This window comes from Dendrobates tinctorius, unplaced genomic scaffold (genome assembly GCF_039654945.1).
Source record: "Dendrobates tinctorius isolate UK_male_01 unplaced genomic scaffold, ASM3965494v1 ptg000075l, whole genome shotgun sequence".
Lineage (NCBI taxonomy): Eukaryota > Metazoa > Chordata > Amphibia > Anura > Dendrobatidae > Dendrobates > Dendrobates tinctorius.
In genome coordinates this window covers 37386162-37411273 of record NW_027361743.1, presented here as the reverse complement: position 1 = coordinate 37411273, position 25112 = coordinate 37386162, and the positions used below count along the sequence as shown (strand labels likewise).

Sequence of the window (25112 nt, the reverse complement as noted above, 5' to 3'; positions counted from 1 at the left end):
AAAATTGGGCTTCCCTGGGAGGAATATGACAACCACACTCTCTTTGTCACACCTTCACTTCATTTACATGTTCCTGACTCCCCAGACTCGTCCTAATTCGATATATTAACCCCTTTCTGACATTAGACGTGCTATCCCATTCACGGTACCCAGGCCCCTATGACCGGGGACGGGATAGTACGTCTAAGCGATCAGCGGCACTCCCGGGGGGGGGGGGGGGGGGGGGGCGCTGATCGCGGCCAAGTGTCAGCTGATTATCACAGCTGACACTCGGCACTATGTGTCAGGGGCAGTCACGGACCGCCCCCGGCACGATAACCCCTGGCACAGTGTACCGGGGGATTAGGGAAGCATCTGCAGGGAGGGGGCTCCCTCCTTGCTTTCCCGAGACCCCCCGAGCAGTGCAATGTGCTGCACTGCTCTGGGGGCCTCCTTCCCTGCAGATGGCCGCGGGGGCCTTTGGGGGCCTGCAGGGAGGTGGCTTCCTCAGTGTCGCTGATCTGACAGAGTGCTGTCCAAACTGTCAGATCAGCGATCTGACACATTACAGGGATGTCCCCCCCTGGGACAATGTAATAAAGTAAAAAATAAATAAATAAATAAAAATAATTGATAAAAAAAAAAAAAAAAAAAATTGCTAAATAAATTAAAAAAAATAAATAAATAAAAATTCCCTAATAAATTCATTTTTTTGGGAAACAAAAAAACAAACAATAAAACTACACATATTTAGTATCGCCGCGTCCGTAACGACCCATCCTATAAAACTGTCCCATTAGTTAACCCCTTTGGTGAACCCCTTAAAGAATAAAACACAAAGCAAAAAACAATGCTTTATCATCACACCGCTGAACAAAAAGTGCAATAACACGTGATCAAAAAGATGGATATAAATAACCATGGTACTGCTGAAAACGTCATCTTGTCCCGCAAAAAACGAGCCGCCATACAGCTCCATCAGCGGAAAAATAAAAAAGTTATAGCTCGCAGAATAAAGCGATCCAAAAATAATTTTTTATATAAAATTGTTTTTCTTGCATAAAAGCGCCAAAACATAAAAAATTATATAAATGAGGTATCGCTGTAACCGTACTGACCTGAAGAAAAACGCTTTATCAATTTTACCACCTGCGGAACAGTGTAAACGCACCCCCCAAAAGAAATTCATGAAATGCTGGTTTCATTCTGCGTCCCAAAAATCGAAATAAAAACCGATCAAAAAATGTCACGTGCCCGAAAATGGTACCAATAGAAACGTCAACTCGTCCCGCAAAAAATAAGACCTCACATGACTCTGTGGGAAAAATTATAGCTCTCAAAATGTGATGCAAAAACTATTTTTTATAATAAAAAGGGTCTTTTAGCGTGTTACAGCTGCCAAACATAAAAACCCGCCATAAATAGTAAATCAAACCCCCCGTTATCACCCCCTTAGTTAGGGAAAAATAATAAAATTTTAAAAAATGTATTTATTTCCATTTTTCCATTAGGGATAGGGCTGAGCTTAGGGTTAGGGGTGTGTTGGGGTTAGGGTTGGAGTTAGAATTGGGGGGTTTCCACTGTTTGGGCACATCAGGTGCTCTCCAAACGCGACATGGCGTCTGATCTCAATTCCAGCCAATTCTGCGTTGAAAAATTCAAACGGTGCTCCTTCCCTTCCAAGCTCTGCCATGCGCCCAAACAGGGCTTTAAAGTGCTCACCACACATCTAGATAAGTTACTTGGGGGTCTATTTTCCAAAATGGGGTCACTTGTGGGGGGGTTCCACAGTTTAGGTACATCAGGGGCTCTCCAAAGTCAACATGACACCCGCAGACCATTTTATCAAAGTCTGCATTCCAAAACGTCACTACTTCCTTTCCGAGCTCCGACTTGTGCCCATAGAGTGGTTTTCTCCCACATATGGGGTATTAGCGTACTCAAGACATATTGGACAACTTTTGGGGTCCAATTTCTCCTGTTACCCTTGGCAACATAAAAAATAGGGACTAAAAGATCATGTTTGTGGAAAAAATATGATTTTTTTTATTTTCACGCCCAGGCGTTATAAACTTCTGTGAAGCCCTTGGGGGTTCAAAGTGCTCACCACAAGTCTAGATAAGTTCCTTGGGGGGTCTAGTTTCCAAAATGGTGTCATTTGTGGGGGGTTTCCACTGTTTAGGCACATCAGGGGCTTTCCAAATGCGGCATGGCGTCCGATGCCAATTCCACCCAAAAAAGTCAAATGGCGCTGCTTCCCTTCCGAGCTCTGCCATGCGCCCAAATAAGGGTTTACCCCCACATAATGAGTATCCGCATACTCAGGACAAATTGCACAACAACTTTTGGGGTCCTGTTACCCTTGGGAAATAAAAATTGGGGGTGAAAAGATCATTTTCGTGGAGAAAATATGATTTTTAATTTTCACTTCTGTGAAGCCCTTGGGGGTTCAAAGTTCTTAGTATCTAGATAAGTTCCATGGGGGTCTAGTTTCCAAAATGGGGTCACTTATGGGGGGTTTCCACTGTTTAGGTACATCACGTGCTCTCCAAACGTGACATGGCGTCCGATCTGAATTCCAGCCAATTTTGCATTGAAAAAGTCAAACTGCGCTCCTTCCCTTCTGAGGTCTGCCATGCGCCGAAACAGTGGTTGCCCCCCACATGTCAGGTATCAGCGTACTCTGGACAAATTGCACAATAACTTTTGCAGTCCAATTTCTCCTGTTACACTTGGTAAAATAAAAAAAATTGGACCTGAATAATTTTTCTGTGAAAAAAGTTAAATGTTCATTCTTTTTTAGACATTCAAAAAATTTCCTGTGAAGCACCTGAAGGGTTAATAAACTTCTTGAATGTGGTTTTGAGCACCTTGAGGGGTGCGGTTTTTAGAATGGTATCACTTTTGGGTATTTTCTATCATATAGACCCCTCAAAGTGACTTCATAGAATCATAGAATCGTAGAGTTGGAAGGGACCTCCTGGGCCATCTGGTCCAACCCCCTGCTCAAAGCAGGATTCGCTAAATCATCCCAGTCAGATGCCTGTCCAGCCTCTGTTTGAAGACTTCCATTGAAGGAGAACTCACCACTTCTCGTGGCAGCCTGTTCCACTCATTGATCACTCTAAATGTCAAAAAGTTTTTTCTAATATCTAATCTGTGTCTCCTCCCATTCAGTTTCATCCCATTGCTTCTAGTCTTTCCTTGTGCAAATGAGAATAAAGTTGATCCTTCTACAATGTGACAGCCCTTGAGATATTTGTAGACAGCTATTAAGTCTCCTCTCAGTCTTCTCTTTTGCAAACTAAACATTCCCAAATCCTGCAACCTTTCCTCATAAGACAGGGTTTGCAGACCGGTCACCATTCTGGTCGCTCTTTTCTGAACTTGCTCCAGTTTGTTGATGTCTTTTTTAAAATGTGGTGCCCAAAACTGGACACAATATTCCAGATGAGGTCTGACCAAAGAGGAGTAGAGGGAAATAATGACTTCACGTGATCTAGACTGTATACTTCTGTTAATACATCCTAGAATTGCATTTGCCTTTTTTGCTGCAGCATCACACTGTTGACTCATATTCAGTCTGTGATCTATTAGTATACCCAAGTCTTTTTCACATGTGCTGTCACTTAGCCCTATTCCTCCCATTCTATATATGCTTTTTTCATTTTTATTGCCCAGATGTAGTACTTTGCATTCCTCCCTGTTAAAAACCATTCTGTTAGTTGCTGCCCACTTCTCCAGTTTATTTAAATCTTTTTGAATCCTCTCTCTCTCTTCTCTAGTATTAGCTATCCCTCCTAGCTTTGTGTCATCAGCAAATTTGATCAGTTTACCCTCAATTCCTTCATCTAAATCATTGATAAAGATGTTGAACAATACAGGGCCCAGGACAGAGCCCTGTGGTACCCCATTTGAGACATTCCTCCAACTGGATGTGCAGCCATTTACGACCACTCTTTGGGTCCGATCACTAAGCCAGTTATGAATCCACCTAACAGTTGCCTTGTCCATTCCATACTTAGTCATTTTTTCAATAAGGATTGTATGAGAGACTTTGTCAAATGCTTTGCTGAAGTCAAGATATACTATATCTACAGCATTTCCTTGATCCACCCAATCAGTGATACCGTCATAGAAGGAAATTAAGTTAGTCTGACATGACTTATTAGTTACAAACCCATGCTGACTCTGTTTAATCACTTCATTCTTATCCAGGTATTGACATACATGTTGTTTAATAATTTGTTCAAAGATCTTTCCTGGTATAGAAGTCAGACTCACCGGCCTATAGTTGCCTGGGTCCACCTTCTTCCCCTTTTTGAAGATAGGAACAACATTTGCTCTTCTCCAGTCCTCTGGGACTTCTCCTGTTCTCCAAGAATTTTCAAAGATTATGGAGAGGGGTTCAAAAATTTCTTCTGCTATCTCCTTCAGTACTCTGGGGTGTAATTCATCTGGACCTGGAGACTTGAATTAATTTAGGTTAGCTAAGTGTTTCCTCACTATCTTTCTGTTTATAGATATCCTGGATTCTTCTATTCCCTTAATAGGACAGTGAATAACAGTTGATGTTACATTTCCTTTCTGAGAGAAAACAGATGCAAAATAGGAATTTAAAAGTTCAGCCTTCTCAACATCCTGTCTTACCATGTCATCATTTTCATCCTGTAAAAATCCTATAGCATCTTTGACTTTTCTTTTACTTTTGACATATCCCCAAAATCCTTTATTATTGCTTTTGACATCTTTTGCTAGCCTTAATTCATTTTCAGCTTTAGTTAATCTGATTTGTGCCCTGCAGGTTCTGCAGACAGCATTATATTCTTCTTTAGATATGCCTCCCTCTTTCCATTTTATAAACTTTTTTTCTTCCTTTTTAGCATGTGCTTAAGTTCTGTGTTCATCCATCCTGGCTTCCTTAAATGCTTCCTATTCTTCCCTCTTTTCGGAATTGTTAACAACTGTGCTTTGAGAATTTCATTTTTCAAGATTTCCCATCCTTCCTGGACATTTTTGTCTTTAAGGATATCCAGCCATTGGATCCCTCCAATTCTCTTTCTGAATCCCTTAAAATCTGCCTTTCTGAAATCTAACCTTGATGTCTGAGTCTTCACAGGTCTTCCGCCTCTAGTTATCCAAAATTCTAAAATAGCATGGTCGCTACCTCCTAGGGTCCCAACCACTTTTACCTCCTCAACCATTTCCTCCCTGTTTATAAGGATTAGATCCAAGGTAGCAGTTCCCCTTGTTTTCTCCCTTACCTTTTGGAAGATAAAGTTGTCAGCAAGAGAGGATAAGAATCTCCTTGACCTGTTAGTTTTGCCTGAGAGAGATTCCCAACAAATGTCTGGATAGTTGAAATCTCCCATGACAACTATGTCATATTTTTTCGAGAACTTGGCCATTTGATGCATAAAGAGTTCATCCATATCTTCAGCTTGCACAGACGGCCTGTAGTAAATGCCTACAATGGTGTCCTTTCCATTGCTCTGTCCTTGTATTCTTACCCAAACAGTTTCCACAGAACTCCCAGTCTCTGAAGCTTCAATCTCTGTGCAGATATACGCGTTTCTAACATACAATGCGACACCTCCTCCTCGTTTATCAAGTCTGTTTCTTGCAAATAAGTTGTATCCTTCTAGTCTTGTATTCCAATCATGTGTATTGTCCCACCAAGTTTCAGTGATTCCAATGACATCATATTTCTTTTCCTGTGTTAATAGTTCCAATTCTCCTTGTTTGTTGCCCATGCTTTGTGCATTAGTATAGAAACACTTTAGTTTGTGATTGGTTTCTCTTTCTCCAATATTTTTATTAATTAGATTCTTTTGTCTTTGTTCTTCCTTTCCACTTCTAATAGCAGAGTTCTCAATAGCATTTGTCAGGTGTATGGCTTTTTCTGGTCTTTTGCTTCCCTTCCCATGTTGTTCTAGTTTAAAGCTCTCCTTACAAGTGTAGCAAGGCGACTTCCAAATACATGCTTTCCAGTCTTCGTAAGGTGCACCCCATCTCTAGCAAGTAGTCCATCGTATAAGTAGTTCACTCCGTGATCCAGAAATCCAAATCGTTGCTGACGGCACCATCGACGTAGCCAGTTGTTCACCTGCAGAATCTTATTCCACCTCCTTGTTCCATGGCCATCCACTGGGAGGATGGAAGAGAAGACCACCTGCGCTCCCAGTTCTTTCACTTTCTTGCCTAAGTCTTCAAAGTCTCTGCAGATGGTTTCCAGGTCGTTTCTTGCGGTGTCATTTGTCCCCACATGTAGTAGCAGGAATGGGTAGTCATCTGTAGGTCTGAAGAGTCCTGATATCCTGTCAGACACATCTTTAATTTTTGCACCTGGAAGACAGCACATTTCTCTTGAAGTTATATCCGGTCTGCAGATAGCGGCCTCTGTTCCTCTCAACAGGGAATCCCCCATGACCACCACTCTCCGTTTCTTCTTCACAACATTTTTCTTTCTCCATCCAGGAGGACTCTGAAGGCGTACAAGGTTGCTGTTTGTTGGCAAAGTCTTATCCTGATGTATTTCTTCATCGTTTTCCTGCGTGAGAGCCTGGTACTGGTTTCTGAGCAGTATGGGTGCTGACTGCTTCCTGATCCTCCTGCTTCTCTGGGTCACATGTCTCCATTCCTCTGTTTCTTCAGGTGCACTTCGAATTTCTTCTCTTTCTGCAACATGAAGAGATAATTCTGCTCTGTCCAAGAACTCTTCACCTTCCTTAATGATCTTCAATGTAGCTAACCTCTCTTCGAGATTTTGCAACTTTTCCTCCAACAGGGACACAAGCATCACTTCAAATGTGATGTGGTCCGTAAAAATAAAATGGTGTAAAAAAACAAAAAAAAAAATTTTGGTTCCAAAATTGTGCTGATGTAAACATGTGGGAAATGTTATTTATTAAAGTTTTTTGTGTGCCGTATCTCTGTGATTTAAGGGCATAAAAATTCAAAGTTGAAAAATTGCGAAATTTTTAAAATTTTCACAAAATTTCTGTTTTTTTCACAAATAAACGCAAGTTATATCAATGAAATTTTACCACTGACATGAAGTACAATATGTCACGAGAAAACAATGTCAGAATCACCGGGATCCATGGAAGCGTTCCAGAGTTATTACCTCATAAAGGGACAGTGGTCAGAATTGTAAAAATTGGCCCTGGAGTTAACGTGCAAACTACCCTTGGGGGTAAAGGGGTAAAATTTAGTCTTGACTAACACCTCCCCCTCTCGAGCTCCTCTTCCTCCTCCTTTACCCTCTACTCCTTCCCGTCAGTTACATTAGCACTTCCCTCTGTACTCCACCCAACTAAATGTTCGATTTCTTTTTGATAACTGCAATGTACAGTACCTGTTTGTTATTTGAATAATTCTTCAATAAAAATCTATTGTTGAAAAAAAAAAATGCTGACCCAGTGCCTTACATTTTTACATTTACAGCAATATTGGAGTTCATGCATTGGTCAGTCGCAGCATGCTAATGCATCATGTATATATTTTATTGCCATCCTCCAAAAGTACTCAGACAGTGCCAGCCTTCATATGTTTTGTTTTTTGGCATCAGGGAAAGTTTTTTTGATACTGGAAGCCCTAAAAAGTTATTTTAGGAGTTTAAATAGTTTGAGAGACAGACTTTCGGAAAAAAATACCATTTTAATAGGGGCTGCCCAGTCTAGACAAATCAGGACCAGATGGTAATCAAACAGATAATCTCTGCATGTGTTGTGGCTATTGAACAGATGCAAGAAAAGCAGGAGGGGGACTTGAACATATTTTTCGAGCAAGCCGAAGACATTCGTTTTGCAACCGAGCAGATAACACCTTATCCGAGTATGTTCGTTCATCACTATTAATAAACTTTTTTTTAACATTGGAATCCATTTATAAATGTATCATTTCTATTATTATTACTTATTACTTATGTGGCATGAGCGCAATGAGCACGCGGCATGAGCGCAACGAACACGCGGCATTGAGCGCAACGAGCAAGCGGCATGAGCGCAACGAACACGCGGCATGAGCGCAACGAGCACGCGGCATGAGCGCAACGAGCACGCGGCATGAGCGCAACGAGCACGCGGCATGAACGCAACGAGCACGCGGCATGAACGCAACGAGCACGCGGCATGAACGCAACGAGCACGCGGCATGAACGCAACGAGCACGCGGCATGAACGCAACGAGCACGCGGCATGAACGCAACGAGCACGCGGCAAGAGCGCAACAAGCACGCGGCATGCACCTACCTTGCTGATTTCTGCAGCCTGCTTTAAGATGCTCTCTTTCAGGCCTTTGGCTCGCTTTTTATGGAATTGATGACTCTGGCTTTGTATCACAAATACGATTCCTCCTAGTTCTATAAGACAACAAGAGGGATCATTTTAATTAATGGAGAAAAGGACAGAACAAGACCAGGAAGGGAAAGAAAACAGCTTTAAAACAAATTATGTTCAAAACACAATGCTGTAGTTCTTCAATGCTATAAGGTCAAATTGCAAGAACTCAATGGTCGGGCCAGTGTGACTAACCCTAACTATTTAAGAACATGGGGAAAGAAGTCTGTGCAAAGATCTTGGTCTGCACTGTATATAGAGGGGAACTACCAATAAATGTCATCTAGCAGCAGAAAACAAGAGCAACAGTGCCATCTAGTGCCTGATAATATGCACTGCATCTTATCAATACGGACTAGATTTTATGGAGAAAATGATCCTTAAACGTTTATTCCTGAGAATGACATTTTGTGGAGTTTAGGAGCTCTACAGAGTAGTAAAGAGCGGAGATTTTGTGGTAGATTCATCTGAGAGATACATTTTATTTTCAAATGGGTATTTTCAGGATTTGGAGGCCAATCTTTATCCATGGTAAAGAGAGACAAATTTCCAATTGCTGCCCCCACACCAATCTCATGTAAATATATCATAGGCCAATCATGTGCTCTGCTGCTCCATTCATTCACGTATGACAGACCACTGCTCCGTTCACACAGGGATCCACAGTTCTTGTGACTGGTGTGGGTCCCAGTGGTCAAACCCCAAGTGATCAGGAAGTTATCATCTATGCAATTGATCACTTTCAATCTTGTGAAAATCTCTTTCTTTAATTAAACAGGTTTTACAGGGGTTAACTACTTTTGCTAACTATTTTTTTACTTACTTTAATGCATGGATCTTGGTTAAATATAATTTTTAGAATAAGGTTTCATTTAAAATTTTTAACTCTTTACCTTCTATCAACTCTGGCTATACTGTCTATTAATGGCTGCAGAATGAGAATGAGTTAACTGAAAATCAATCATGGAGTTTGTTACCATTATCTTCCCATTATAGTTGCTCCTCTCAGCCTATTTGTGGTCAGAGACTACATTATGTACAAGTGTACTATTAGAATCATAGAATCATAGAATCGTAGAGTTGGAAGGGACCTCCTGGGCCATCTGGTCCAACCCCCTGCTCAAAGCAGGATTCGCTAAATCATCCCAGTTACATGTCTGTCCAGCCTCTGTTTGAAGACTTCCATTGAAGGAGAACTCACCACTTCTCGTGGCAGCCTGTTCCACTCATTGATCACTCTAACTGTCAAAAAGTTTTTTCTAATATCTAATCTGTGTCTCCTCCCATTCAGCTTCATCCCATTGCTTCTAGTCTTTCCTTGTGCAAATGAGAATAAAGTTGATCCTTCTACAATGTGACAGCCCTTTAGATATTTGTAGACAGCTATTAAGTCTCCTCTCAGTCTTCTCTTTTGCAAACTAAACATTCCCAAATCCTGCAACCTTTCCTCATAAGACAGGGTTTGCAGACCGGTCACCATTCTGGTCGCTCTTTTCTGAACTTGCTCCAGTTTGTTGATGTCTTTTTTAAAATGTGGTGCCCAAAATTGGACACAATATTCCAGATGAGGTCTGACCAAAGAGGAGTAGAGGGAAATAATGACTTCACGTGATCTAGACTGTATGCTTCTGTTAATACATCCTAGAATTGCATTTGCCTTTTTTGCTGCTGCATCACACTGTTGACTCATATTCAGTCTGCGATCTATTAGTATACCCAAGTCTTTTTCACATGTGCTGTCACTTAGCCCTATTCCTCCCATTCTATATATGCTTTTTTCATTTTTATTGCCCAGATGTAGTACTTTGCATTTCTCCCTGTTAAAAACCATTCTGTTAGTTGCTGCCCACTTCTCCAGTTTATTTAAATCTTTTTGAATCCTCTCTCTCTCTTCTCTAGTATTAGCTATCCCACCTAGCTTTGTGTCATCAGCAAATTTAATCAGTTTACCCTCAATTCCTTCATCTAAATCGTTGATAAAGATGTTGAACAATACAGGGCCCAGGACAGAGCCCTGTGGTACCCCACTTGAGACATTCTTCCAACTGGATGTGCAGCCATTTACGACCACTCTTTGGGTCCGATCACTAAGCCAGTTATGAATCCACCTAACAGTTGCCTTGTCCATTCCATACTTAGTCATTTTTTCAATAAGGATTGTATGAGAGACTTTGTCAAATGCTTTGCTGAAGTCAAGATATACTATATCTACAGCATTTCCTTGATCCACCCAATCAGTAATACCATCATAGAAGGAAATTAAATTAGTCTGACATGACTTATTAGTTACAAACCCATGCTGACTCTGTTTAATCACTTCATTCTTATCCAGGTATTGACATACATGTTGTTTAATAATTTGTTCAAAGATCTTTCCTGGTATAGAAGTCAGACTCACCGGCCTATAGTTGCCTGGGTCCACCTTCTTCCCCTTTTTGAAGATAGGAACAACATTTGCTCTTCTCCAGTCTTCTGGCACTTCTCCTGTTCTCCAAGAATTTTCAAAGATTATGGAGAGGGGTTCAAAAATTTCTTCTGCTATCTCCTTCAGAACTCTGGGGTGTAATTCATCTGGACCTGGAGACTTGAATACATTTAGGTTAGCTAAGTGTTTCCTCACTATCTTTCTGTTTATAGATATCCTGGATTCTTCTATTCCCTTAATAGGACAGTGAAGAACAGTTGATGTTACATTTCCTTTCTGAGAGAAAACAGATGCAAAATAGGAATTTAAAAGTTCAGCCTTTTCAACATCCTGTCTTACCATTTCATCATTTTCATCCTGTAAAAATCCTATAGCATCTTTGACTTTTCTTTTACTTTTGACATATCCCCAAAATCCTTTATTATTGCTTTTGACATCTCTTGCAAGCCTCAATTCATTTTCAGCTTTAGCTAATCTGATTTGTGCCTTGCAGGTTCTGCAGACAGCATTATATTCTTCTTTAGATATGCCTCCTTCTTTCCATTTTATAAACATTTTTTGCTTCCTTTTTAGCATGTGCTTAAGTTCTGTGTTCATCCATCCTGGTTTCCTTAAATGCTTCCTATTCTTCCCTCTTTTCGGAATTGTTAACAACTGTGCTTTGAGAATTTCATTTTTCAAGATTTCCCATCCTTCCTGGACATTTTTGTCTTTAAGGATATCCAGCCATTGGATCCCTCCAATTCTCTTTCTGAATCCCTTAAAATCTGCCTTTCTGAAATCTAACCTTGACGTCTGAGTCTTCACAGGTCTTCCGCCTCTAGTTATCCAAAATTCTAAAATAGCATGGTCGCTACCTCCTAGGGTCCCAGCCACTTTTACCTCCTCAACCATTTCCTCCCTGTTTATAAGGATTAGATCCAAGGTAGCAGTTCCCCTTGTTTTCTCCTTTACCTTTTGGAAGATAAAGTTGTCAGCAAGAGAGGATAAGAATTTCCTTGACCTGTTAGTTTTGCCTGAGAGAGATTCCCAACAAATGTCTGGATAGTTGAAATCTCCCATGACAACTATGTCATATTTTTTGGAGAACTTGGCCATTTGATGCATAAAGAGTTCATCCATATCTTCAGCTTGCACAGGCGGCCTGTAGTAAATGCCTACAATGGTGTCCTTTCCATTGTTCTGTCCTTGTATTCTTACCCAAACAGTTTCCACAGAACTCCCAGTTTCTGAAGCTTCAATCTCTGTGGAGATATACGCATTTCTAACATACAATGCGACACCCCCTCCTCGTTTATCAAGTCTGTTTCTTGCAAATAAGTTGTATCCTTCTAGTCTTGTATTCCAATCATGTGTATTGTCCCACCAAGTTTCAGTGATTCCAATGACATCATATTTCTTTTCCTGTGTTAGTAGTTCCAATTCTCCTTGTTTGTTGCCCATGCTTTGTGCATTAGTATAGAAACATTTTAGTTGGTGATTGGTTTCTCTTTCTCCAATATTTTTTTTAATTAGATTCTTTCGTCTTTGTTCTTCCTTTCCACTTCTAATAGCAGAGTTCTCAGTAGCATTTGTCAGGTGTATGGCTTTTTCTGGTCTTTTGCTTCCCTTCCCATGTTGTTCTAGTTTAAAGCTCTCCTTACAAGTGTAGCAAGGCGACTTCCAAATACCTGCTTTCCAGTCTTCGTAAGGTGCACCCCATCTCTAGCAAGTAGTCCATCGTATAAGTAGTTCACTCCGTGATCCAGAAATCCAAATCGTTGCTGACGGCACCATCGACGTAGCCAGTTGTTCACCTGCAGAATCTTATTCCACCTCCTTGTTCCATGGCCATCCACTGGGAGGATGGAAGAGAAGACCACCTGCGCTCCCAGTTCTTTCACTTTCTTGCCTAAGTCTTCAAAGTCTCTGCAGATGGTTTCCAGGTCGTTTCTTGCGGTGTCATTTGTCCCCACATGTAGTAGCAGGAATGGGTAGTCATCTGTAGGTCTGAAGAGTCCTGATATCCTGTCAGACACATCTTTAATTTTTGCACCTGGAAGACAGCACATTTCTCTTGAAGTTATATCCGGTCTGCAGATAGCGGCCTCTGTTCCTCTCAACAGGGAATCCCCCATGACCACCACTCTCCGTTTCTTCTTCACAACATTTTTCTTTCTCCATCCAGGAGGACTCTGAGGGCGTACAAGGTTGCTGTTTGTTGGCAAAGTCTTATCCTGATGTATTTCTTCATCGTTTTCCTGCGTGAGAGCCTGGTACTGGTTTCTGAGCAGTATGGGTGCTGACTGCCTCCTGATCCTCCTGCTTCTCTGGGTCACATGTCTCCATTCCTCTGTTTCTTCAGGTGCACTTCGAATTTCTTCTCTTTCTGTAACATGAAGAGATAATTCTGCTCTGTCCAAGAACTCTTCACCTTCCTTAATGATCTTCAACGTAGCTAACCTCTCTTCGAGATTTTGCAACTTTTCCTCCAACAGGGTCACAAGCTTGCATTTGTGGCATGTGAAGTTTGGCTTTTCCACTGGTAAATCTGTGAACATGTAGCAAGAAATGCAGCTCACCAAATGGCTCCTGGCCTCTTCCATCTTGAGATTTCTTAAAAAGATGAAAGATGAGCCAAAATTCGCGCGCCGACAGGCAACGGCCAAAACCCAGTGATCGTTGAGCTCGCGGAGACTCTTCACTTATCCCAGAAGGCACTGGGAATATGCAAATGATCTCCTCAAGACTCTTCCCCTGGTTTCTCCGATTTCCTCTTTTCAGCTGCAACGGCCAAAACCCAGTGATCGTTGAGCTCGCGGAGACTCTTCACTTATCCCAGAAGGCACTGGGAATATGCAAATGATCTCCTCAAGACTCTTCCCCTGGTTTCTCCGATTTCCTCTTTTCAGCTGCAACGGCCAAAACCCAGTGATCGTTGAGCTCGCGGAGACTCTTCACTTATCCCAGAAGGCACTGGGAATATGCAAATGATCTCCTCAAGACTCTTCCCCTGGTTTCTCCGATTTCCTCTTTTCAGCTGCAACGGCCAAAACCCAGTGATCGTTGAGCTCGCGGAGACTCTTCACTTATCCCAGAAGGCACTGGGAATATTCAAATGATCTCCTCAAGACTCTTCCCCTGGTTTCTCCGATTTCCTCTTTTCAGCTGCAACGGCCAAAACCCAGTGATCGTTGAGCTCGCGGAGACTCTTCACTTATCCCAGAAGGCACTGGGAATATGCAAATGATCTCCTCAAGACTCTTCCCCTGGTTTCTCCGATTTCCTCTTTTCAGCTGCAACGGCCAAAACCCAGTGATCGTTGAGCTCGCGGAGACTCTTCACTTATCCCAGAAGGCACTGGGAATATGCAAATGATCTCCTCAAGACTCTTCCCCTGGTTTCTCCGATTTCCTCTTTTCAGCTGCAACGGCCAAAACCCAGTGATCGTTGAGCTCGCGGAGACTCTTCACTTATCCCAGAAGGCACTGGGAATATGCAAATGATCTCCTCAAGACTCTTCCCCTGGTTTCTCCGATTTCCTCTTTTCAGCTGCAACGGCCAAAACCCAGTGATCGTTGAGCTCGCGGAGACTCTTCACTTATCCCAGAAGGCACTGGGAATATGCAAATGATCTCCTCAAGACTCTTCCCCTGGTTTCGTGTAGTGTGTGTGCTTGCAGCAGGCTCAGGAGCAAAGCCCGCTCCACACAGGGCAGATGTCAGATATATTACACAGCTAACATTACTGCTGATTTCTGCCATTAACTTCGGAAGTCCCGCTATCAATCACAGACAAGAGCACTTAAGCGTCGCAATATGGAGCAAGCATTTATTCATGAGCCCATGACCCCCCTCCACCCACCAGCCGCTGTGTTGCTATGGCAGATCGGAGTTGGGTAAAATGGTGCAGAAGTCACCTGTGATGTCCAGCTATAGTGTCAAGGGATTAATACAACAGAGAGGAGACAAAAGACCGCAGCATCTGATTGCCCCTCCTCCTGAGCAGAAAAGAAGCACTTCACCTTCTTTTTATGGTGTTACTTTCTTTTGGCAGAAAAGGGGTTAATCGGCCATGTTGGGAGCTCTGGGAGTCTGAGCTCTGTTAGCCACTCCCATCCTCTTTATAATCTGGATCCTGATTGAAATCCAATGTCAGAGCTAGCTTATGCTACATGGCTTGGAGGAGAGGTGTTTATATGAGGAATTTGGAGGCGATATCTGTGACTATTGCTTGGTTTTGTAAGTGTGATAATTCCCTTCCTTCCGCTTACTTTGGATTTTCCCCGTCCTCCATTCCCCGGTTTTATGTGAGTGAAGATTTGTATGCCTGGTATTTTCTGTTACCCTTGTACGTGTTGCCTTATTCGTCGGGTTGGTGTACTGCTGAGCGCGGCAGCTCCCTTCTTCCATGGGTGGGGTAAGAGAACAGGCGGAGAGTTGATTCAGGAGATAACCGAGGGTGGAGGCCCTGGCATCTTCACTGTTATGAATGAGTCACCGAAGGAGGAAAAAACAAAAAACCGGATTACTTACCGGTAATACTCTTTTGTAGAGTCCACGACAGCACCCACTGAGAGAGGGGATCCGCCCCCGGAACAGGAAACCTACAGAGATAAATGGGGCGGTCCCCCTCGCTCCCTCAGTTTGTATTACCGAGAACAACGGAGGAACCGCCATACATGTTTTAGTCAATTTGTTTGGGCGATTCATCTATCTTACCCCTATATTCTTTATGTTCGCTAAGTTTAACCACATATTAAATTCTAATTACAATCTCCACCACCAAGGAGAACCATTTGTGAAAATTTTTATGGGCGGGAAGTGAGCGGGTGCTGTCGTGGACTCTACAAAAGAGTATTACCGGTAAGTAATCCGGTTTTTCCTCTTCGCCACGACAGCACCCACTGAGAGATTTCCAGAGATAATCACCTGGGAGGGCACACCGTGTTAAGGACTGATCTACCAAAAGTCAAATCCTCGGTAGAGGATAAATCTAGTCTATAGTGACTATAAAAGGTAGATGGAGAAGACCAGGTTGCAGCCTTACATATCTGTTCAATTGGGACGTTTGCCCTCTCGGCCCAGGAGGATGAGAGGCTCTAGCAGAGTGCGCCTTAATCCCCAGCGGAGGTTCTTCTCCTTTTGCCAAATATGCCATTGTGATCGCATCTCTAATCCACCTGGATAATGTGCTTGTTGTAACTCCAGACCCTTTTCTGTTGCCCTGGAAGGAGACAAAAAGAGACCTACTCTGCCTCCAGGGACTGGTCCTATCAAGGTAGGCTAGTACAGCTCTTCTCACATCTAAGGTGTGATATTTCACCTCGTCCTGGTTTGACGGGTTTTCGTAGAAGGAAGGTAGGCATATCTCCTGAGACCTATGAAATTTAGTTGCCCGTTTGGGAAGGTAGGACGGGTCTGTCTTCAAAATCAGTCTGTCTCGTGTTATTGACAGGAACGGAGGGTCTACTGATAGAGCATGAAGATCACCTACTCTTCTAGCTGATACTAAAGCTACTAGCGTAGCAGTTTTTAATGAGAGGCACTTCACTGATGCTGAACTTATGGGCTCAAACGGGGCCTGAGTAAAGGCATCCAAGACCAGAGTAAGGTTCCATGCCGGAAGCCGAGGAATATGCACCGGTTCTGATCGTTGACAAGCTGAAACAAAACGGGTCACCCATCTATTTGCTGCCACGTTATAGTTAAATAGGGCTCCTAGGGCCGATATATGGACTTTAAGAGTATTTACTGAGAGGCCCAATTCTCGGCCTCTTTGAAGAAACTCTAAGATGGCCGTAATGGGTACTTCACCGGCTAGCTCTGCTGGGTGAAAGGCCAGGAATTTCCTCCACACCTTAGAGTATATTCTTGTTGTAGACTCTTTTCTACTTTGTAGCAGGGTATTAATCAGGTTTTTCGAAAAGCCCTTCTGCTTCAATAGTTCCCTTTCAAATTCCAGGCCGCTAGGTGTAGAGCTTTGACCTGTGGATGGTAGCAGGGTCCCTGCGAGAGAAGATCCTGGTGCAGCGGCAGGATCCACGGGTCGGTTATTGAAATGGCTCTCAGCCATGAAAACCACGGCCTTTTGGGCCAAAACGGGGCTATCAAGATGACCCTCGCCATCTCGTGTCTTATTTTCCTGACTACTGTTGGTAGCAGAACCATTGGAGGGAAGGCATAGGCTAGCTGGAATGTCCAGGGTGCTTGGAGGGCATCTAGAATGTCTGGGTTGTCTGACCTGTAGAGCGAAGCAAACCTTCTTACGCGTTTGTTGGCTCTGGTCGCGAACAGGTCTATCTCTGGTCTGCCCCATTCTGTCGCTATCGTCTCGAAGACGTGCCTGCTGAGGACCCACTCGCCCTGATATAGGACCTGGCGACTGAGATAGTCTGCTTGAAAGTTGTCCACTCCTCTTATGTGGAGCGCCGACAAGGAGTGAAGATGTACCTCAGCTATTTCTAGGATCTTTTCCGCGATAGACATCAACGGTCCCGATCGCGTACCTCCTTGTCGGTTTATATAGGCCACTGCGGTGGTATTGTCTGTCTGGATCCTCACGTGGGTTCCTCTTAACTGCGGGAGAAATTGAGATATCGCATAGTAAATTGCTTTTAGCTCCTTTACATTAGAGGAGGTTTCTATTTCATGTTTACGCCACCGGCCTTGCATCATGTGCTACTCCAGGTGGGCCCCCCAACCTAAGGGGCTAGCATCCGTGGTGAGCACCTTGGAGGGAGTTACCCACCATTGCACTCCCTTTGACAAATTGGTAGGATTCAACCACCACCTTAGGGATTTAACCACTTCTGGCGATAGGGACATCCTCCCTTCCAACCGCCCCTGCAGTCTATCCGTTTCCTGCAGAATAGCCCACTGTAGCTTTCTGGAGTGGAACTGGGCCCATTGCACCGCTGGGATGCACGATATCAGTGACCTCAGCAAGGACATACCCTGTCTCAATGATATTACGGGTTTTCCTGTAGTATTCTGTATCTTATTGATTAGGCCACCGCTTTAGCGTCTGGTAGAAAGCATTTCTGACTCACGGAATCTACTTGCAGGCCTAGGAACCTCTGACAGGTCACTGGTTCTAGCCTGGACTTCTCCCAGTTGATTAGCCAGCCTAGCGACTGTAAGGATGAGATAATCTTAGCTATTCTTGTTTCGCACTGAGAAACAGAATTCCCCACTACGAGCAGGTCGTCCAAGTAAGGGATCACTAGGGTGTCATTCAGTCTTACATACGAATGACACCCTCATACGAATGACACACCAGCATCAATTTGGTAAATACCCGAGGAGCCATGGATAGCCCGAATGGCATTGCCGCAAACTGGAAATGCTGAATCCGACCCTTGAACCAGACCGCTACCCTCAGGAACTTCTGGTGCTCTCGGTATATGGGGAGATGGTAATAGGCATCCTTTAGGTCCAAGACTGCCATATAACACCTGGGAAACAAAAGTTTTATTGCAGAATTTATTGACTCCATCTTAAATGGCCTCAGCCTCAAGAAGGTATTAAGCTTCTTTAAATTTATTATAGTCCTGAAAGAGCCAACTGGTTTTGGGACTAAAAATAGAGGAGAATAAAAGCCCATTCCTTTTTCGTCCCCTGGGACCTCTATCAGGACCTGTTTAGTTAGCAGTACTGCAATCTCCATCTCCAGTGCTTCCTGCTGTATCTGGGACTTCATGGAAGTCAATAGGAAGAGGTTCGGTGGATGCCGAACAAATTCTAGTTTTAGGCCCGATGAGACGATATCAATGGCCCATGGGTTTGATGTTACCTTGCCCCATTGGTGGCTGAATTCCAGTAGTCTGCCACCTACCGGTGTACTGGTATTAGCGGAACCTGTCTCCTCTGAAGGGACGTTTCCCGAATAGATTGCCCCTCTGTTTGGGGTCCTTATTTCCCCAGCGATCCTGGGGTTTAAAGTCTTTCTTTTTGCCAAACGGCGGCTTTCTGTAGGCCCTCCTATTAAAGGGAATATACGGGTTAGGAAAACCTTTCTTTCTCTCCCCCGCTTTTGTTAAGATCTCGTCCAGTTCCATGCCAAATAGGTACTTACCCTGGCAGGGTATAGCACACAGTCTAGTTTTTGTCTGCGTGTCTCCTTTCCACCCCTTCAACCATAAGGCCCGCCGGCCTGCATTGGTTAGCCCTGCTGCTCTCGCAGATAAACGGAGAGAGTCCGCTGAGGAATCGGAGAGGAAGGCCGCTGCTCCTTTAATGAGGGGAATAGAGGACAGGAGTTTAGGAAGGGTATTCCTGGGATCTATCAGAGTCTAGATCCCCGGTTTCTGACGGTGACTTTGACGCCGGCGAAGCTCCTCCTCTCGGTGAACCTATTTCTCTCACGGAGGAGTGACCCCCCCAGACTACTGGAGCTGCCTAAGGCCCGTAGCTCTTCTCTAATTATTGCTCGGATATCCTCTTTTTTCCGTGAGGATTCCTCCTGTAAGGCCTCCTCAATACACGACTGGCATAATCTTTTAGGGTGGCCGTCTGGGAGGGGCTGAGTACATAAGGCACACTCTCTATTTTTCGCCTTACCCCCCTTTTAGGCCAAAAGAACGGAGATGGACCAGAAAAAACGGCCATCAGTTATTTATTCTGACTAAAAACACTCACCCGTGAGTCTCGTCAGCAAACTACCGGCTACGGGGTCCGCGACTCAGGCTTAGGCGAGGCGTGGGACGGTTTTTTCTCCTTACGTTTTTTCTCCAAGGGCTCATCTTGCCTGGAAGGTCCGCTAGATTCCTTCCTGGAGCTGCCACTTCTTCTGGTGCTACTGCTTCTCCTTGTAGTACCGCTTTGTCTGCTGCTATGTGGGGATTCCACTGGCTGACTTAACGGGAGCGAAGCTGGGTCATCTATGGATGACATGACTGCGCATTGGCGCTGCGTTCGTGGCTTCTTTTTATAGCCTCTCTTATTGATGCTCCCCTTTCCACCATTTTTTTTTTTCTTTTTTGTGTCCCTTCTGCGCATGCGCGGGCGTTTCCCCGCGATTGCCACCTCCTGTCTTGACCCCGGAAGTTCTCATACCACTTCCGTGTTGCCTCTGCCTGGGAGCGCCGCTGGAAGCGCTGATGCAGCGGCCGTCGGACGGTGACACCCACGCACCCGGCCGCAACCCCTTGCCGCAGGTATGACCCCCCAGTAGCGCTGCCTGGCACAACGCTCAGGCTCTTCTGCTTCCTCTCGGGGGGGGGGGGGACGCGTGGCCACCATCCCCGATATGCCCCAATGGCATCTGTAATGCGCTGGCCCCTTCCTGCGGGGGGGGGGGGTATACGCCATGTCCCCTCAGTGAGCCTTGGCACCTCTCCGCCCGACGCTGCCTCCAGTCCTGGAGCCCCTGCTGCTCATATTATGCATGCAGGCGGCTACCAGACCAGGTATCCTCTTCTGCGGGTTCCTTTCCAGGAACAGGAAACCAAATTGAGGGAGCGAGGGGGACCGCCCCATTTATCTCTCTGTAGGTTTCCTGTTCCGGGGGCGGATCCCCTCTCTCAGTGGGTGCTGTCATGGCGAAGAGGAAAATACAAGCTAAGTCCAGAAAACCGGAGAGGTTGGTAGCTAGCGGACTGCAGACCCCTGATCCTATTCACCACAACTAATAGTAGCCGTGGGGGGTTCCTACGGTGCCCTAGACCCCTCGTTCACAGCCGGAGAACTAAATAAGCCTAAAGAAAGAAAGGGGAAATCTAAACTGCCCCAGAGCAGACCCCAAAGCAATAGACAGCCCCCAACATGTATTGTCGGTGAAAAGCAGATGAAAACACAAACAGACAGAAAGACAGGTTGAGCAAACGATGGGGCCCAACTAACTAAATAGGAAAGGACAGAAAAGATGCTGGCTGCAAGACGCAAAAAACCCTACCGTCTGATAGGGAAAAAGGCCCTGAAGTCGCTAGACTTCAAAATCACTATATCAGCACTCAGGTATATTCTGAAAACAGAGCAAAGAGATAAACTGATCAGAGACAAAAAATGGAGCTCAGTCCGTCCCAACAAAGGCAGGCTGAACACAAAACACGAAGAAAACAGACAAAATGTCATGGAAAAATAAGAGAGCAAAAACTTAGCTTTCAGTAGACAGGACTAACTGGTTGCAAGAGCTCAGAGCAGAAAGGATCACCAGCACCCCTGTAGGGCGTCGGCTGCCTTATATCCACTCAGTGATTCCGGGTGTCCAACCAGGCTCCACCTGTTCAGATGACAGGTTCTTCTCAACCCAATCAATTTCACTACTTCTCTTCACCAGCAGGGGGAGTTCATCAGACATCAACGGTGAAGGGGAAAATGAACTCACAACACTTCACCTTCAGAAGTATCACGGGGAACAGGGCAGCTAAGGCACCCCCTAGTGTTAGGGTCAGGGAAGGAGTCCCTCTTCCTGGGTCACACAACAGCCGAGTAGTGACACATAGGCTTGGCGTCATAGGAGAATGTGATTTCTGATATATTCTGTAATACTGCAGTTTTGCAGTATATCGATCAAGCAATCAAAAGACTGAAGTGATAAGACTGAAAAAAATGGTAATTAAAAAAACCTTTTAATATTAACAAAAAAAAACTAAAAATTCTATTCACTCTTTTCCGCAGTTTAAAATATTGAAATGAAAAAAATAATAAAAATACAAAATATAAATATTGCATCATCCGCAAAAGTCCAATTTATCAAAATATAAAATTATTTAACCTTTACAGTAAATATCAGGAAGATGGGGCAGATTGCACTGTCAAAATTGCAGCTTTTTACTTTGCTGCACCTCACACAGAAAAATGCAATAAAATTGCCTCTGCACCCGCATCAAGGTCCCTGAAATGGACTGCCACCTGTTCCTTGTTAGATATAAGCCCAGTCCATTAAAGGAATTATATAGGGTCAGAAACCAGCCCCAGTAGCATGGAAAATTAAACCGAGAAACAGACAAGTGGATTCGTGGATCGAGATAAAAGAGGTTAAATTATATACGGCGGGGGAAAAAGTATTTAGTCAGCCATCAACTGTGCAAGTTCTCCCACTTAAAAAGATGAGAGGCCTGTAATTGACATCATAGGTAGATCACAACTATGACAGTCAAAATGAGAAAACAAATCCAGAAAATCACTTTGATTCAGCAAGATTTATTTTGCAAATTATGGTGGAAAATAAGTATTTGGTCATTACCAAAAGTTCATCTCAATATTCTTCTCATTTTGACTCTCACAGTTGCGGTCTACCTATGATGTCAATTACAGGCCTCTCTCATCTTTTTAAGTGGGAGAACTTGCACAATTTGTGGCTGACTAAATACTTTTTTTCCCTAGTGTACATATACAATGGTCATATATGCAAATACAATAGTGGTAAGAAAAGATATAAGCAGATGGATGTTAATTACCGGGTTGATTTTCGACCATGTGTGCACTGGGTCGCATGGTGTGAGGGCTGCCATCCGACTCCTAGGTCCTTCACAAAACGTTACTTGACGTGACCCCCCTTTCAAAATGGACCGCATGCATAACAGAGAGTGCGACCACATGGCCTTACACTAGCCTTTAACCCCTTTGGGTCACCCCCCTTCTCTGAGCTGAACCAAAATCCCCTCCCCTTGCCTCTAGCACCTAAAACTCCAAAACCTAAGAATCATAACTTTTTAATGTACGGTCCTAGGGAGGTGGGTTTGGAGTCATCGGATCCGGCCGGGCATCTGCTACATGTTGAAATTAATCTTTGCTTTCTGATTCCTATTAGCCATTCTACAAATCTCCCCTTCCTGGGTTGTTAGAACAGATCGAGACAATGGAAGGTGTTTGGTCCGTTCCAGAAATCTCGAAAATGTACACGATGTACGGCTAGAACGTATAGTATCTCCATAACTCCTTATGGAATTATGTTTCTAGAATATTCTTTGGCAACTTCAGCATGACACTATATTGCACCCAATCCTTTGTCCTGCTCTGAGCTGACTGGCTCAAGGTGTGAGTTCTGTCCTCACAGCCTTTGGAGGCTTGCCCCCCCCCCCTGCTGAGCTAGGTGCCAGCTTTCTCCTTGAGGCTTTGAGAATATTGGACTTCCTGCTTAGTCCTTGCTGGACAAAGGAAAAAGGGTTTTATAATCATAGGCCAAAAAGGATACAAATGATTGGCATGAAATTATATCTCCAATATTCTTCACAATCTTGTCAGGTCATTTTTTCCTGCATAATTAAAGCCGTAAAAGTGAAACCCCCAAAAAATGGTGGAAAAGTAGAGGGTTATTTGTTGCCATTTTACCGCACTTGGAATTAGGAAAGATGATCAAAATGTGACCAGACGGAGTCAGATCTTCAGTATCTAAATGATCCACAGAATATAGAGGCTGGTCCCTGTTGGAGCCCGGGGTCCCCTTCATTGTGGCGCCTCAACACTGCAGGGGCAAGTGATGACCTTGTTCCAAAGCCGCAGGGACATGGACTACGTTGTGTCACCCACATAGACCACAGTGCTCTGGCGGGTGCCCAAGTCTGAAAGGGGTTTTCCAGGGTTTGGAAAAAATCATTGAATAGTACTGAGTAGTTGTGAACTTTAATTTGACGCAGCCACAAAAACAAATGTACAGTGCTGAGTCTGGTAAACAATGAATGGGGTCACTGCGCTCAGGAACATTGAAGCCAATCGGTAGGAGCTTCTATACCGATCTGCTATCGATGGACAAGGTCAGACTCATGGAAAAACTTTTAAGAAAGTCTTAAAAGACATGTATAGAAATTCAAGGAAAGCTTACCCAAGGGCAATGGAGCCTGTGATCCATGTTCAGGATTCTGTGGCAAAAGAAGAAAAAAAGAAAAGGTACATAAATAAAAAGACAGAATGAAAAATGCAGAATACACACCCCGGGCTGTGAGGATGCACAGGAGCAGCGAAACTCATTTTGATTTTTTTTTTTGTTAAATACATTTTGACAGAAGGTAAAATTACAGATCATCAGATTATAAAATCACACTTCTTCATTCCAATCATATAGTCTTAGATACACCGTGATATGGTGCAACAGCAAATAATACACTGGTTGTCTACATCAATATCTCATTCCGCTAGAACTGTTTTACCATCGACAGCCACACAATGCACTGTAAAAACTGGAAAAAAGTGCGATGAAATTGTGGAAAAAACATACAAGAACACAATTTCTCCATTCATTGGAATTGGTTTTTACCTTGTTCATTGTTTGGCAAAAATTAACTGTCAATATGATTCCCCATGTCAGAATAATCATGGCAATAAAAAATTAGTCTATTATACACATAGCTCCATTGATGGGCAAAAAAAAAACAAATTATATATTTATTAGGAATTATTCAAAACAACAAATTGGGTCATCTAAAATGTGTATATATATTGTAGGCGGCCGACAGGTAAGATACTGGACAGAGTTCATATCTCTCCCAGAAAGTTAAGTTGGGTGAGATATTAAAACCAGGTAGTACTTGTTGGTGCAACAGCTAAGGTGCTGAGCCGTTTCATTTATGATAGTTTCAGGCTGGGTTTTAATGGAGTGATGAGGAGGATTTAGCGGTGGAACCCATCACTCCTACTCCCCCTCCAGTATTGGTTTTCCTGGAGCCTTAGCCATCTCAGCTGAGACAGGTCCTCGCATTACAAACACAGAAAAGCCTGAAAGAAAGGCTTCAGAGCGTCACAGCCTCCGGACTGATATGGTGTTTCTGAGAAAGATATGCACGGCGGTTAAATGTGTAAAATTTCTGGAGAACCAAGCCCGCATACATCCCTGGTAGCGTGAGTCAGAGGTACAGTGTATTAGTTAGCGCCTAGTCGTGCAAGTTTTGCTGTTTTTTTGGTTGCCTTACTGTTTGCTACATTTGGGTTGAAAATAAAGCCCCACGTTTTCCCTATATGTATTGTCTTCCTATGTCACTGCAATGCTGCCCTACAACGCTACTAACACGTTACAATATGTGTATACAGTGGGTGACGTAAGTATTGAACACGTCACCAATTTTTTAGGTAAATATATTTCTAAAGATGCTCTTGACCTGAAATTCTCACCAGATGTCGATAACAACCCATCCAATCCACATCAATTCATAGGTGTCTACAAATTAAGTTGTAAGTAATAATGAGGGGCCTCCGTGTATAAAATGGCAGGTACATGGGCACACAGACCCTATAGCAGTAATTAAATGTTTATTTGATTATAGACCATTTATGGTAAGTAGTATTGTGTGCGGTTGGCAACATTGTTTTTCTAGTCACCCTTACTAGGTCAAAAGGTCACTGGAGTCCACTATGTAAGGTCATTAGCAGGTTAAAAATAGTTCAGACTTGTCTGTGGGATCTTTTCAAAGAAAGGATAGAAGACATCCTCCCATATTTTTTGGAGAGCAGAAT

The 25112-nt window shown here is 43.6% G+C and overlaps 1 protein-coding gene across 2 annotated transcripts in view; it reads right to left on the bottom strand.

The window, feature by feature from the left end:
• The window catches only part of B3GLCT (beta 3-glucosyltransferase), a 591167-nt gene that overhangs the window by 326321 nt on the left and 239734 nt on the right, over positions 1-25112 (bottom strand). For both annotated transcript variants that reach the window (XM_073583176.1, XM_073583175.1), the window contains exons 3-4: positions 23488-23524; positions 8232-8341 (exon numbers count right to left, since the gene is read on the bottom strand). In XM_073583176.1, coding sequence (XP_073439277.1) covers positions 8232-8341; positions 23488-23524 — 147 coding nt within the window. The remainder of the gene's footprint in view (positions 1-8231; positions 8342-23487; positions 23525-25112) is intronic.